A 15,431-nucleotide genomic window follows, 5' to 3' on the forward strand; every position below is an offset into this window, starting at 1 on the left:
AATATGTTTTGTTAGCATGGCCTGTTCTATAAACAAGAAGTAAATATACATGGTTTAAATTGTAAAGAATGAATATGGTCTTTTGCTCTACTTCACTAACGAAAATGGTAAAAAAAAAAAAAAGCCACATTGTGCATCTCTAGCAACATTGAACAGTGTAATTCAGTACCTCAGTTGATTTGTAAGGAGTCATCTGATGACCAAACTACATCGGAATTCAACAATCAAGTGAGCCTGGGCCGATTTTTGTTCACATGTTTTTAGCGAACCATACCTTTAGCCAAAAAGACCACCTCCTGAGTTAGTCTCGGATAAATGTGCTTCTGAGGGGTTTGAGATCGATTGGAGTGTCCACAAATGGCCCAAAACTCACACAACCCACACTCAGACCCATGAAAAGGACCAAGTTTAAAAACACCCAATAGGTTCCCTTTAATGCATTATTACATGCCTACATTAATATAATAAAAATCCATATACATTTATTTACGGTAAAATACCATGGTGCAGTTAGTGTTACAACAGAAAATCCAAGGAAAAGCCTTCAAACTGGATCGTTCATGGCACAGTGTTTCTGCTGTTTTTAAACAACGACAAACTTGAGTTCTTCACTATATTCAAGCACTTCTCTTAAATGTGGTGACATGATCAAGACCAATCAGCAAGTAAACACTGCTGTTTGATCAAAGCACAAAATGGTCTGCATTTGCCTCATAAACCTTATATTGAATATGCATTACCAGGTGAAAAACAAGTGCACTTCCATAATGTACAATAACTTGTAGTACACTTGAACCCATCTTTCATACACTAGTACACTCAAGTGTACTACAAGTGGTAGCTAAATACATTTTTTTAAATACAAAGATAGTATGCTAAAAGTGCATTTTAGTTCATATTCATGGTGTCTCAAAATAGCACAGTTGAGTACACTTAGATGATCTTAAGGAGTACTAAAGGATCATTTTTAGTGTATTAAGTACAAAATTAGTGCGTGAAAATAGAGCACTTTAAGTACATTATGGAAGTGCACTTGTTTTTCACGATAATTATAATTTTAGCAACCAATATTGTATTGTGATAATTAGTGTAATGTAATAAAAACGTAATATTAATATGTAATTTAAAGAAATAGTTTAATTTATCTCAAAGGGAATCATTTATGATTTTATAGGGATTTGAACAGAATCAGTGTTACGGCGATTCACTGAACGAGCCGTATAACAAACTCTGTACTGGATATTAAAATACAAAATATAGTGAAAACACTATTAAACAGCATTGTAACTAGATCAGCAGATTAAGACATTAACTTGTGAGCAGAAAACACAAGATACTTCTCTTTCAATATAAATCAGATTTTATTTATATAAACCTAAGACAAAAACTAATCTAACACATGAACACAAGCATTCACACGTTGCAGAAAGAGAGAAAGTGAGGAAAGGATGAGTTTAAGAGAATGGAAATGTGAAATCCCAAGTTTATAGCAATACGTGCTATTGCATAGACCTTAACCACCATAAACCCTCGCTTTGAGTTTCTCAATGAGGCTAAAATTGGTATTAACTGCACCGATTCAGTTAGAACCTGGAGGTGTTGCTTGCTTGCTTTGCTAAGGGAATCCCTTTTGTCGTTGTCCTTGCAGGAAAGGGGGTTCCCCGAAGTGTCTGATTGGTTGAGAGTTCAATAGTCTTTGAAGTGAGGTCTTGGACGTTGGCTGAAGATGCCGAGTTGGTCTGGTCGAAGTTTGAAGCGAGTGCAGTCGGAGCTGAACTTTGCAGCAAACTTACATTAGAACACGAAACTCCACGGAAAGAAAAGAAACGAAAATAAAAAGAATAAGAATAAAAGGATGTAAGAGCCTAGGTTGGTTTTCTTTTCATCATGGTAGCAGCTGGCACGTGGGCCAGAGCACGCTCAAAGAGCAGCGTCAAAACACGGTGGCAACAGAGAAGAAAAAAGGAGAGAGAAGAGTGACTAAGAGGAGCATTTTTAAGAAAAAAGGGAGTTTAATGGTGTCCTGAAACTCGGCTTCTGGACACATCCCCTCTGGTGTCTTGACCAATTAGATGGGCTATTATCAGCATGTTATCAGTCACATGGTCCAAATTTTACAGGCTCTTGCAAAGTTTACTCTTGGACATGATTTCTATAACAAGACTATGATGCATTTGATAAAGAATTGATTGGAAGAAACATTTAAAGCATGATTTTTCACACTCATACATACCAAACATGAATATTACCCTTTAAGGCTTAAGCAAGACATACATAATGAGTGATTAAAACAAGGATAGTCAAATGTGTGGGTTACATACATAATATGCAATTATCCATAGAAATGATTAGTTTCATTAAAAATCGAAAATTAAAGTCTTTTAAGATGATTTTAGGTGCATATGGAAGCAGACAGTCATTGTGAACCAAGGAATTTCAGTCGGGTTCTTTGTCTTCTATGTATGGAGGAAGACCTGCCCAAGAGAGTCTGTAGCTCGTGATTTTCTATCACAGGTTTACATGTGACCATCAGTCTTGAATACTTGCAACAAATTTGACAGTCTCCTTCCTGAATTGGAATTATCAATGTGTTCTTTTGTCTCAAGGTTGTAAGCTGTTCTGTGAAAGAGGCTTGCTGGTTAGGTTTGCTTCAGACTAGTTGGCGCTAGGATTTGGACAGATTTATGATGTCGTCCTGTTACAGCTTTGAGGCCCCTCTTTCTGGAATCTCAGCTTCTCAGGTTTCAATGTTATGATGCATCTTAAATTCGTCTGATTCAGTCTCTGATATCCTACATCAGCATTTTATTGCTTGGTCCTAGTGTGAATTTTCATATGGACTTTAAGGTTTCCATGTTGTTCGAAACGTTTTCCACAATGAGGGCAGGTATAAGGCTTCTGTCCAGTGTGAGTTTTCATGTGCCTGTTAAAGCTTCCTTTATGATTGAAACTTCTTCTACATTGTTGGCAGGTGAAGGGATTCTCTCCATTGTGTATTCTCATGTGGACTATAAGGTTTCCATTTTGACAGAAACTTTTCCCACACTGACAGCAGGTGTACGGCTTTTCTCCAGTGTGAATTCTCATGTGCCTTTTAAGATCAGTTTTACGAGTTAAGCTTTTTCTACACAGTTGGCAGGAAAACGGCTTCTCCCCAGTGTGAACTCCAATGTGCCTGGTAAGGGTTCCTTTTTGAGTGAAACTTTTTCCACACTGTTGGCAGGTGAAGGGACTCTCTCCAGTGTGAATGCTCATGTGCCTTTCAAGATCTATTTTGCGAGTCAAACTTTTTCCACACTGTTGGCAGATGAAAGGCTTTTTTCCAGTGTGAATTCTTATGTGGACTTTAAGATTCTTATATTGATCTTCCTCTTCAATCTCATTAAGTACTTCTTTCTCCTCTTTCAACGCCATTATGTCTAAAGTGAAAAAAAAAAAAAAAAAGTTTAAAACCACAGTAATGGCACAAGACAACGAGTATCAATACATTTAGTGTATGTTTATAGGACAACTTATTCTACAAGTAGGTACGCCCATTGCTCCAGGATGCAGCTACCTCCGTTTCTGAATTTTGGCTGTTCATTTACACAACCTGTGGCCCCGTTCTTCATATGTCACTAACTCAGTTAGCTGGATTTGATTGTTGATGATTTCGCTTGATCTTGGATCATTTGGTTCTTAGAAGCTCATCCTGGACTTGCTGTCATAGCAACAGGTCTGTAAGCTTAAAGGGATACTCCACCCCAAAATGCTAATTTTGGCTTTCAAAAAAGTACAGTTTTTGACCATTAATGTTGTGTGGCGGGTTTGTAAACAATTTAATTAGACAAAAATTATTATTATTATTTTATTTATTAAAAAAAAAAAGGAATCATGATAGAAATAATCCAACACTTTCTACTTCAAAATTCAACTATATTACATATATACAAGTATTTTTGGGACACTGGCGATGCACACACTACATGTGAAAAAGTCTCACAGACTGCTCCCAAAGTCTCATCAAAAATCATCCCAATCGACTCTTGTGCTGTTTACTCCTCCTTCACCATGTTTTTGTTCATTTCGTTTATTATTTTATGCAGTCCAAAACTCCCTATCTCCCTATATCTCCATTTAAAATCTGCCGTCATCTGTTAACGGAGCGCAAGAAAATACTGTAATAAGCCATATATTGCCGAAAAGCGCATGTTGTCTGCTATCAGGAGCAATTTGAATTATTTTGATGGTGCAAACGGTTGAAGAGTTATGGTAACATGAATACAGCCTGGTTTAATGTGTCGGCGCCGACACAGCCGGTTTTAAAGGGTTAATCACTTAAAGTGGTCATTAATCACAAATGATGTATTGTTGAATAAATATCATTATTTTTATTTTCTGTGCTTACAAAAAATATTCTCGTCGCTTCATAAAATTCAGATTGAATTACTGATGGCAGATGAGTATTTTGAAGATGTTTTTTCATACTTTTATGTACCTTGACAGTGTTATTTACTTGGCAGTCAATGGGACAGTCACAAGCCCCCGGTTTTTATCCAAAATATGTTATATTGTGTTCCGAGGACGAACAGAGCTTTTACGGGTTTGGAATGACATGGGGGTAAGTGATTAATGACAAAATTTGCATTTTGGGGTGGAGTAACGGTGTCCAGCAGATTTTAGCTCCAACTTGCCTCAACACACCTGCATGGAAGCTTCTAGTATGCCTATTAAGACCTTGATTAGCCGCTTCAGGTGTGTTTAATTAGGGTAGGAACTAAACTCTGCAAGACACCGGCCCTCCAGAACTGAGTTTGAACAGTCCTGCGCTATACAGTTAATCCAATCCCAGTCATCGTGCCAAAACGCCACCCCACCCCACCTCTGCATATTTAGCATGTCTCTCTTTGTTAACACACCTGGTTCAGATAACCAGCTCGTTAGAAGAGAGCTATGTGCATGAACTGTGTTCCAATTCATATGATCCCTACACAGTGTTCACTGCTTCCTACTCCCTGAGCAGGGGAAATACGCTTAAGTTTTCTTCACTTCAGAACATTCACTCACGGATTTGCACTACGCCGCTGTACCTCTGTAAATAAATACAATTGAAATTGACATCTCGCACACTTCAATGCCCTTTGAATGGAACATAGGCTGTGTTTACACTGCAAGTCTTAATGCACAGATCCAATCTTCTGACCATATCTGATTTTTTGGCCGGTCTGTTTACATTCATTTTAGACAACTGGTATCCGATATCGGTGTTTACATTAATTCCCGCCCAAAAGGATTGTCTGCGGTGATCGCTTTACTATGCACACGGTAGACCCTCGGGTTTTAAATGGCCGTGCTATTAAAATTATTTAAATAATTCACATCGAATGGCCATTATTACTTGCCAAAAACAGCTGTCATGGATGTTTTGCAGCACAAAATCTGACTGAACCGATAAAGACCGGAAAATAACGGTCATTTTAATTTGTTAGACTATTTTATCTACAGCTGAGGTAGAATTCTTTAGAGAAATAAATATATTTATTGAAATTAATTTGAATGGATTAATGAGAGAGAGCATGCACACACGTGCGAGCGGAGTTTGTCGGTTTAATTACAAAAACTGCTAAGTTATCACCTCATTGCTGAGAAATATAATGTAGCATTTAGCTGTTGTATTTTCAAAATTCACGGGCCAATCGCTGCATTGCTGATCGCAGTTTCAAGTATCGATACATAGCCCCTTTTAAACCAACCCATGAATGTGCAATTATCTCAGATAACTCACTCCTGCCATACTAATCACCAACAACAGGTGCGTTCGAAGAACCGAATTAGCCAGATCCTGATTAGTGCGATGAAATCATCTTGGATGTGTCATGTGATCTCGGATGTAATAAGCAATGTGCAAAGAACAGTCCTTTTGAAAACACATTAAAGTGCAGGGTTTTGAAAAAAAAAATTGTAAACAACAAAAACAAATTTGTGAAAGCAGTGATGTCAGACCTGGCATGCATAATACAGCCTTTTTTAATCATTTTCACAGATCCATGTGAAAGGGGGGAATCATTTTTACAACGCTGTTGTCTGTTTTTAGCATTGTTGCCATGTAAAGTTAAGAGAAGAGGTTGAAGGATATTGGCTTTTTAGTGATACCGTTAGGTTGGACCACACTGGCCGATAACTCACAGATATCGCACATACCGGATGCATCACATACAACTCAAGCGGCAATCTAAATCTTCCAGCCTAGGGTGAAGTCATTATGCACATTAACTTTGATTTGGGACAAATATAATGTCATTTAATGGAAAAGTATGCGAGTGGCGCTTGGCACGGCAAGATTTTTGTCAGCTAAATTAACCCATCAATGTGCTTTCTCACGTGGGTAGCTTTAAATTTGCAACTTTGTTGAATAGTAAATGCATTAACCTGACTAAACTAACGCAAATAGATGGTAACAGTCATGACATTAAAGGGTTAGTTCAACCCAAAATAAAAATTCTGTCATTAATTACTCACCCTTATGTCATTCCAAACCCATAAGCCCTTCGTTCATCTTCGTAACACAGATATTTTTGATGGATTCTGAGAGCTTTCTGCCACTGCAATGTTCCCAGGTCCAGAAACGTAGTAAGGACATTGGGTAAAACAGTCCATGTGACATCAGTGGCTCAACTTCAATTTTGCGAAGTTACGAGAGTACTGTTTGTGCGCAAAGACAACAAAATTAATGACTTTATTCATCAATTCTTCTCCTCAGTTACTGTTTTCCGCTATTTTGGAGAGTATCTCAACACATAAGCACACTTTACCCTAAGGATAAACAACGCTGATTACATTCTTGGGTACTCTCCAAAATGGCGGAAGATGTAACGTGTGTGTGTGGGGGGAGGGTTGATTGTGAAATAAATTATGTTGTCTTCGCAAAATTGAAGTTAAACCACTGATGTCACATGGACTGTTTTACCTGGGAACACTAAAGTTGCGTTGCTGTCTGTGGGAGGGTCAGAAGTAGGGGTGCTTCGATTGATCGGCTACCAATAATCGCTTGGGGATATTTGATCCGCGGTCTCTAAAAAGGCAGAACTAAAAATAACTCTCTAGCTGATGTGAGAGATTTGGAACGACATGCAGCGCACCGTCTCTGTCTTTGTCCGGCACGGGCGAAATAATTGTAAAGATGAAGGTGAGGTACAATTCATATTTCTTCATTAAATAACTTCTAAGGTAATTTGAATACCTTGTGCGAGACGTAATTTCACAAACAGCATGAGTGAATCACCACACACTCTCGAGCTGCACGCTTAACAGTTGACAGGAACAATCGAGGCAGGGTCACATCATCATTATAGTTTATAAATGGCATTTCTTATTAATTCTTGCCCATGTTTAAAACATTCAGAGCTCACACACTCTCCTGGAGACCGTGCGCTCATGCACACTCGCAGCGCGCCCACACACACACAACGCCAGGTTCACATCTGTTTGCAGTGCGTATTTTTTCCGCGCTCATCATAACGGATCAGAGCGTTCACACTGCACACGGCTGCAGTCCGGCGTTCTTTATGAACCGCAGGCTTGCTTGTAATAAAGATTTAAATGCAAAAGGCAGTAGAGTTGACTGTTTCTGTCAATGGTAAGGTTGTGATAACGTAAGAAAAGTAGTTTAAATGTTTTGCCACTTGAGCAGCTTAATATATAAATCTAGAAGTAACTGCAAAAGTAAAACAGTATTGAATAATGTGTTGCTTTGCTTATATTTATTGTGTTTAAACAAGTCTATTAAGGATTGTATTACTGTACAAAAATAATCAATGCTAAAAAAGCATTTTCAGTGACAATGTTTGGATTTGAAATCAAAATAATGGATAAATGTTGTGTTTGCACTGCAAAAAAATGCTTTTCTTACTTATTTTTTGTCTTGTTTCCAGCCAAAATATATATAAAAAAATTAAATCAAGAAAGATTTTGTAGACGAGTAAAATAATGGTCTTGTTTTCAGCCAAAATATCTAAAAATTCTTAAATCAAGGATTTAATCTGCCATTATATTGCATGTTTCAAGCAAAAACTCGCTTAATTTTGACTAGTTTTTTTTCTGAAAACAAGACAAAAAAAATCTAAGAAAAGCATTTTTTGCAGTGTGTGGTAAAGAGCCACAGATCAGTTGCAGACTCCTGTGTGAAAGCACAGTCAGTGCTGCTTCTGCACCGTTACGTACTGCACATGGACTGCATACACACTGCAAACGGAGTAGGCCTATGTGTGAACCTGGCCACCACATATACAGCTCACAAAATCAGGCTTGTGCTGTGTATAAGCTAAAAACAAAAATGCACTGCATGATCAAACATTTAGGTGAGATTAATATATATATTTTTTAAATATGTCTAAAAAAAAAATGCCCCCTCCACCCCTCAAATTAAAAAATAAGTCCTAAGATGTCTAAAAATCCTGATTGGAGTATCACTATAAATAATTCTACATAATAAAAAGAAGGCTTTAAAAAGATTGGTATCGGTGATCGGATCGGCAGATACTGCTTTATGTGGTCGGCAATCGGCCTCAAAAATCCTGATCGGAGCACCCCTGATCAGAAGGCTCCCGGATTCCATCAAAAATATCTTAACTTGTGCTCTGAAGATGAATGAAGGTCTTGCGGGTTTGGAACATGAGGGTGTGAGTAATTAATGACAGAATTTTCATTTTGGGGTAAAGACTTAGGTGTGTTTTGGTCAGATCGTTTTAACCGTTGGAGGTGCTGCTAATGTTTGCATCCTCTCAGCCTTGACATAAAAAAAAGACTGCTGTCCTTTCTCCACATATTAATTACTTTGTAATCATATGACAACTTGTAGTAGTGTTCTGTATACGTACGGTTTCATTGTTGATGTTTTAAATCGACATCTGTAGTGTCCCGGTCTGTGCAGAGAGCAGTGTCTCGTGTCAGAACAAGCAGCAGGATTCGTCAGTGATGCCGCCGCTACAAGCCGCTCTTGTACTGGTAATGACTGTGGACCTTCTGAGCCGCTCCAGCAACGGACGCATGTATTTTAGCCAATAGCTGATAGTTCCAACTATCGACAGTTGGTGCCGAATTAATCAGCAAAACAGATCAAATGGTCATCCTCTACTTTCAAACACAAAAACTGTGCATTTAACATTCCATCTCCGTTGTCACACAAAAAAACGGCTATGATAAAGGTGTCCTCCAGTCACTGGTTGCTAATGTTTGTAAATGCAGCACATAAAGATGTTGTCAGCCATTTCAGAATTCCTGCTATGCAACCAGGAAAATGGCCCGTGGGGGGGAATGGTTCTCTAGGAACCACCCAGCTGGCTAGTTTCTAGAACTACTCAGTGCGAAAGCCCCAAAAAGACCTTTCTACTGACTTTGAAAAATATTGGGAGATGAAGATGCCCTGGGTTCCTGATCACCTGTGTGAACACGCCATAGCCCTGCTGTGGGAGGCAAGAGAACTGAAGATGCAACTAAAGCAATAAACTTCAATGTCTGTAATTTAGTAGGTCTAAATGCTACAGAAAGACAGCTGATCGTCCTTGTAATGCCAGACCACATGTGACCATAGTGGAGTAACATCTCACAGCAAGAACTGGCAAACCTGGTTCAGTTCATGAGGATGAGATGCTCTGTACTTAAACCAGCTTCTGGTACACAAAATAATGATGCTTTTGATGTTGACCTTTTTAACATTCATACAAATATTTCCACTTTTTAAGAAATTTGCTAAAAATGTTTAGTTATGAAATATGACTAAGCACGTCTGGTCCAGAACCAGCCAAAGCCCAAAAGCAGACGTGAATTTAGCAGTTAATCGCATGAATGCTTTAATTACACTGGTGTGATCGTACACGTCAAAGTGTTGCTTTATTTCCGAAATTGTGATCATGTGTAAACGGCTTCTTACCGGTGTGAATGTTCATGTGCTTTTTAAGGTTTCCTTTTTGAGTGAAACACTTTCCACACTGCTGGCAAGTGAAAGGGCTTTCTCCAGTGTGAACTCTCATGTGAACATTTAGGTTTGCTTGTTCAGTGAAACTCTTTCCACATTGTTGGCAGGGGAAAGGTTTCTCTCCTGTATGAATTCTCATGTGGACATCAAGGTGTTGTTTATATGTAAAACTTTTTCCACACTGAGAACATGTGTAAGGTTTCTCTCCACTGTGAATTCTCATGTGGTTTTTAAGGTTTGACTTTCGAATGAAGTTCTTTCCACACTGTTTGCATGTGTAAGGTTTCTCTCCAGAGTGAATTCTCATGTGGACATCAAAGTTTTGTTTATGTGCAAAGCTCCTTTGACATTGTGAGCATGTGTAAGGCTTCTCTCCAGTATGAATTCTCATGTGGTTTTTAAGGCTTGATTTTCGATTGAAGTTCTTTCCACACAGTTTGCAGGTGTAAGGCTTTTCTCCAGTGTGAACTCTCATGTGCATTCTAAGAGTTTCTTTAAGAGTAAAACTTACTCCACATTGAGAACAGGTGTAAGGCTTTTCTCCAGTGTGAATTCTCATGTGGGAATTAAGGTTTGCAAATCTTTTGAAACTCTTTCCACACTGTTGGCAGGTGAGATTTCTGTTTGCTTTCTTATAAGCTCTTTTTTGTCTCTTTTCCGTCTGCGAGCAACTAAATGATTCTCCAATTTTGAAATCACGTTTTTCGTTATACCGATCTTCCTTTTCATTGAGTTCTTGACTCTCCTTTTTCAGTGACATCAAGCCTAAAGCAAAAAAGACAAACGTAAGTTAAAACCAGTTTTAATGGCTCAAAGCAACAAACATCAAAGCCAACATGTATACTAGATTTTATACACACTAAGCTACTAAAAGGTGTTAAATTTAATTACAAAACCTTGTCTCATTATTAACTCCCTCCATGACGTTCCAAAAAAAAACTTTCAAACTGGCAATTATCAAACCTCAAGCAGGATAATTTAATTATAGCCCAGTCTCAAATCTGTTATTTAAAAATGTTAGAGAAAAAAAGTGTCCTGTCAACTGCTCATTTGTTTTGCATACAGTAACATTATCTTTCATGATTTAAGTATCATAGTATAGAAACTGTGCATAAATAGACATTTCAAAGTATGGAGTGCCACAGGGCTTAGTATTGGGTCCTCTGCCTTTCCCTGGTATGTGCTTCCCCTGAGGGACATTATTTCACTTTTATGCAAGTAATACACTTTTTCCCTCACATCATGGCAAAGCTTCTTATCTCTTCTCAAGCAGAGTCAATTAAATAAATCTGCCTTTCAGAGCTTTGTGTGTAATTAGCAAAGTCCTCAGTACTTAAGCAACATTCCACTGTGTTATGATCCATCATTTTTTATCAGTCACAAACATTCCCCCATATGGCTTCTAAACATTTTAATAGCTTTCATTGTCTGAGATTTAGGCTTTCTCAGTTTAGGTCTAGACTTGTCAGTTAAACACAGACATAATCCTATGCGTGATATCTCTGATTTAAAATTATTTTTGGCATCTTTGGTAATATTGTTCATGAAACCCATACAACATGACAATCTAATACATTGGAGAGTCAGCCAAATACAGCTGATTCTAACAAAATTGAACCTGTGTGCTGAAGCCATGCACGAAATATTAATATAACAAATTCACTTTAACTTGAAATGGTCTATAAACTTGGCAAATGTTAAATGATGCTGAACACATTTATGATTTAAATGCAAGATTAATTTAAAATGTTTTTGTTTTCAAGTGGATTAATATTTTGGTGCAGAATTTTAGGGGCAGTCGTGGTCTAATGGTTAGACTCGTAATCCAAAGGCTGCAAGTTCAAGTCTTGCAGGGATTGGAGGTGGGGGGAGTGAATGTACAGCGCTCTCTCCACCCTCAATACCACAACTTAGGTGTCCTTGAGCAAGGCACCGAACCCCCAACTGCTCCCCGGGCACCGCAGCGCTTCCCACTGCTCCAGGTGTGTGTGTGTGCACTGGGTTAAATGCAGAGCACAACTTCCGAGTATGGGTTACCATACTTGGCCACATGTCATGTCACTTTCACTTTTACTTCTTCAAATATTTGTTTAGGATTTACATAGTGTTTTTCCTAATAATAAATGCCCAACTTGAAAGTAGGTATCTTCTCAGGTTCACTAGAAGGCAGCATTAGTATTGGTCTGGTCATGTGATCTCAATGAAACCGCTTCACATAAAACCACCTCAATTAGGACAATCATACGACATTCTTCAAAAACATCATTCATTTCTGTAGAGCTGGAACGAGCTCAGCTTTAAGAATCACTACCAACCTGTTTGTTCTTCAGTATCTTCCTGTTTGACTCTGAATGTTTCATCAATCCGTATGTCTTCACTCTCCTCTTTAATAAACTCCATCTTTATAACAGTGTGGATCTCAGCTGCTTCAGCAGGAGTTTATCTGGGAGTTTGAACGCTTTGTCCTGCTTAAGATGAGAATCCTAACTCTGGGTGCGTCTCAGTAGTCAGGGCACTGGTAAAGAAGTCAGTGAATGGACTTAAATGGCCTGCCCTGAAAAAATTAAAAAATACAGTTACATGTTAATAAATGCACACACAAACAATGCAGATATTTATTTAAGATTTCATGATTTATATCATTAAACAGGTTCCACTTTCATAAAAACCTTCGCAGTTGCTTTATCATTACACATGTTTGTGTTTACGAGCGGTGATTCGAGAGCTTTGAATCACTGAATCATTTGTGGTGCAATTGATTCCATTAAAGCTCCGTTTCTCTCTGACTGATGCATGAAGAGACTCGCGTGCGGATGCACTTCAGTTACTCAAACTAACATTCATAAATGTTACCTAAAGTATTACAATGCTGATTCAATAGAATTATGCCACTTTACACCGCTTGTAAGAACTAGAAAACCGCTTGAACATTTTATAGCGACGTAAACACTTTAAATGCTTAAACACACAAACCTTTCTTCCGCCGAATCACAACAGATGCGCGAGCGCGGTGCATCCTCATGACGTCTCAACACCAGACCAAAATAAAAGTCCGGTTCAAAATCACTAAATACGTATATAGCAGAGAAAATAAGAGTCCAGTTCAGTGGTGAAATACATAATTAAATGCATGCTGTCCAATGATGTCCTGAAAATAGTTAAGAAATCATGAAGGAATGTGAGATTCTGTCTAAAAGTCACAGTTGTAATGTTCAGGTGCAGAAAGCATATTATCAAAATGCAGATAGAAATATGTTAAAAATAGCTAGTATTTGAGTTCATAAAAAATAATTATTTTAAGTAAATGCATATAAGAATCAGTGTTTTTTTCCTAATATTAAAAATTCTGAAATTCTATTTAATGTAAATAAATGATATGTATAACGATGATGATCTTTCAAGAACCAATAGAAGATATAGCAATTAAAAACATATTAAAATATACTTAAAAAATCTGTTGGTATTGAAAAGATTACATTTATTCTTATTTTAAGGAAATCAATAGTAAGTCAGTTATATAGTGCCTATGCAGCGACACCTACTGAACTCTACAGAAAGCTCTGCAGGATTCCTTAACTAACATGAATTATTACAATGTAATGCTTATTTATTATTTTCCAGGGCATCTGCAGCTGTAGAGCCACATGAAGAGGATGGTATGGGTGAAGGTGAAGAGAGAAGACAAGAAGTACAAGTGAGAGATGAGGAAGGTGAAGAAGAGCTTTTATATTATATGATCCATCAAAGATTGACAGCAGCAGTTACAAACACATCAGATTCTGTGTGCCACGAACATCAGATCAATATTGCTGCTCATTTACATCCCATGTAGTGCCTAAATCACATCTCAATATAAGAAATGGAGAATTATTTATTTATATCAATGTATTTCTTATTTTTGGTTGTGATATGTGCAAGTTGTTTTATGCAAAAGTCCCCGATATTTTTTGTTTAAAATTCAGCCATCATTTTTTTAGTGTTTATGCAAACAAAGTGCATAATGCTGCTCATATTGTGTTATTTATTGTTTCTGACACTGGTGGGGGGGGGGGGGGGGGGGGGCAGTGGCCCTGTGTCAACAAGCTTGGCCCCCCCTCTGGCCCCCCTAAATTTGGAATCATATCATACCAAACAATTTTGGGTGCACTGCGCATTTTGTCCTATAAACTATATATATATATACACACACACACACACACACACACACACACACAGTATCTCACAGAAGTGAGTACACCCCTCACATTTTTGTAAATATTGTTTTATATCTTTTCATGTGACAACACTGAAGAAATGACACTTTGCTACAATGTAAAGTAGTGAGTGTACAGCTTGTATAACAGTGTAAATTTGCTGTTCCCTCAAAATAACTCAACACACAGCCATTAATGTCTAAACCGCTGGCCACAAAAGTGAGTACACCCCAAAGTGAAAATGTTTATACAAGTAAATGTTTATTTACACTGTTATACAAGCTGTACACGCACTACTTTACAGTGTAGCAAAGTGTCATTTCTTCAGTGTTGTCACATGAAAAGATATAATACAATATTTACAAAAATGTGAGGAGTGTACTCACTTCTGTGAGATACTGTATATGTGTGTGTGTGTGTGTGTATACAGGTGCTGGTCATAAAATTAGAATATCATGAAAAAGTTGATTTATTTCAGTAATACCATTCAAAAAGTGAAACTTGTATATTAGATTCATTCATTACACACAGACTCAGGGCCAGATTAACACTTTGTTGTACCCTGGGCAACAATATTCAAGGGCCCCATCATCACGACCCCAGGATCACCATAATATGGTCATATATAGAATATATTACTGTAATATACAGTAAATATACTCAATACTTCAAATCCTAACTGTCATCATATTTTGATTTACAAATATTTGAATGCTCATAGAACTACAAATGCACTACTATGTCCCCTATCAAAGACATTCACTCACATATGATGCCATGAAAACAAAACACATCAGCATCTGTATAATCTGGTAAAATTGACCCACTACATTGAGAGGGAGGGAAGTATCCTCCATTTTCACAAAAAATGAATAGATAAGCAACCACTTTCAAACCATCGTTTATTTAACAACACTTATTCCCAAAAGAAATGTATGGAATTGATAGAGCTATCACAGAAGGCAAGGCAATCAAGTTATTAGTCCAACACAAACAATTTGAAATCTGCCAGTTATCCCTCCACAACAATTTACAGCATTTTCATAAAGCTGGCACCTCAAGGAAAAAATAAAAAATAAAATGCAGTATAACTATTTGATCATAAACATTTTGATCCTAAGCTCATTTAACTTGTTTTAAAATAGAACAACATGTTATAGCACAATTAACCAGTTAAACATTTTAGTGCTACATAAATACACTACACAATACTAAATACACAAAACTATTTCTCTGAAGAAGACAAGATAAAATAAATGCTATATAATCTGGCAAAACACACAACT

General features: G+C 37.5%; 2 protein-coding genes and 1 long non-coding RNA gene across 3 annotated transcripts in view; 1 reads left to right on the forward strand and 2 right to left on the reverse strand.

Annotated features, from left to right (window-relative positions):
- Window positions 1-15,431, reverse strand: part of LOC306858939 (uncharacterized protein) — a 429,579-nt gene that overhangs the window by 402,466 nt on the left and 11,682 nt on the right. The window lies entirely within an intron of this gene.
- The window catches only part of LOC306858963, a 1,377,007-nt gene that overhangs the window by 255,687 nt on the left and 1,105,889 nt on the right, over window positions 1-15,431 (forward strand). The window lies entirely within an intron of this gene.
- LOC306858396 (uncharacterized protein) lies at window positions 1,346-13,005 on the reverse strand. The gene is made up of 4 exons (XM_079398919.1): window positions 12,926-13,005; window positions 12,268-12,506; window positions 9,908-10,717; window positions 1,346-3,419 (listed from the first exon to the last, which is right to left on the reverse strand). Exons 2-4 carry the CDS (start codon window positions 12,350-12,352, stop codon window positions 2,806-2,808), a joined length of 1,509 nt encoding a protein of 502 aa, XP_079255045.1. The 5' UTR covers window positions 12,353-12,506; window positions 12,926-13,005; the 3' UTR covers window positions 1,346-2,805.

This window comes from Barbus barbus, assembly GCF_936440315.1.
Source record: "Barbus barbus genome assembly, chromosome: 39".
Classification (NCBI taxonomy): domain Eukaryota; kingdom Metazoa; phylum Chordata; class Actinopteri; order Cypriniformes; family Cyprinidae; genus Barbus; species Barbus barbus.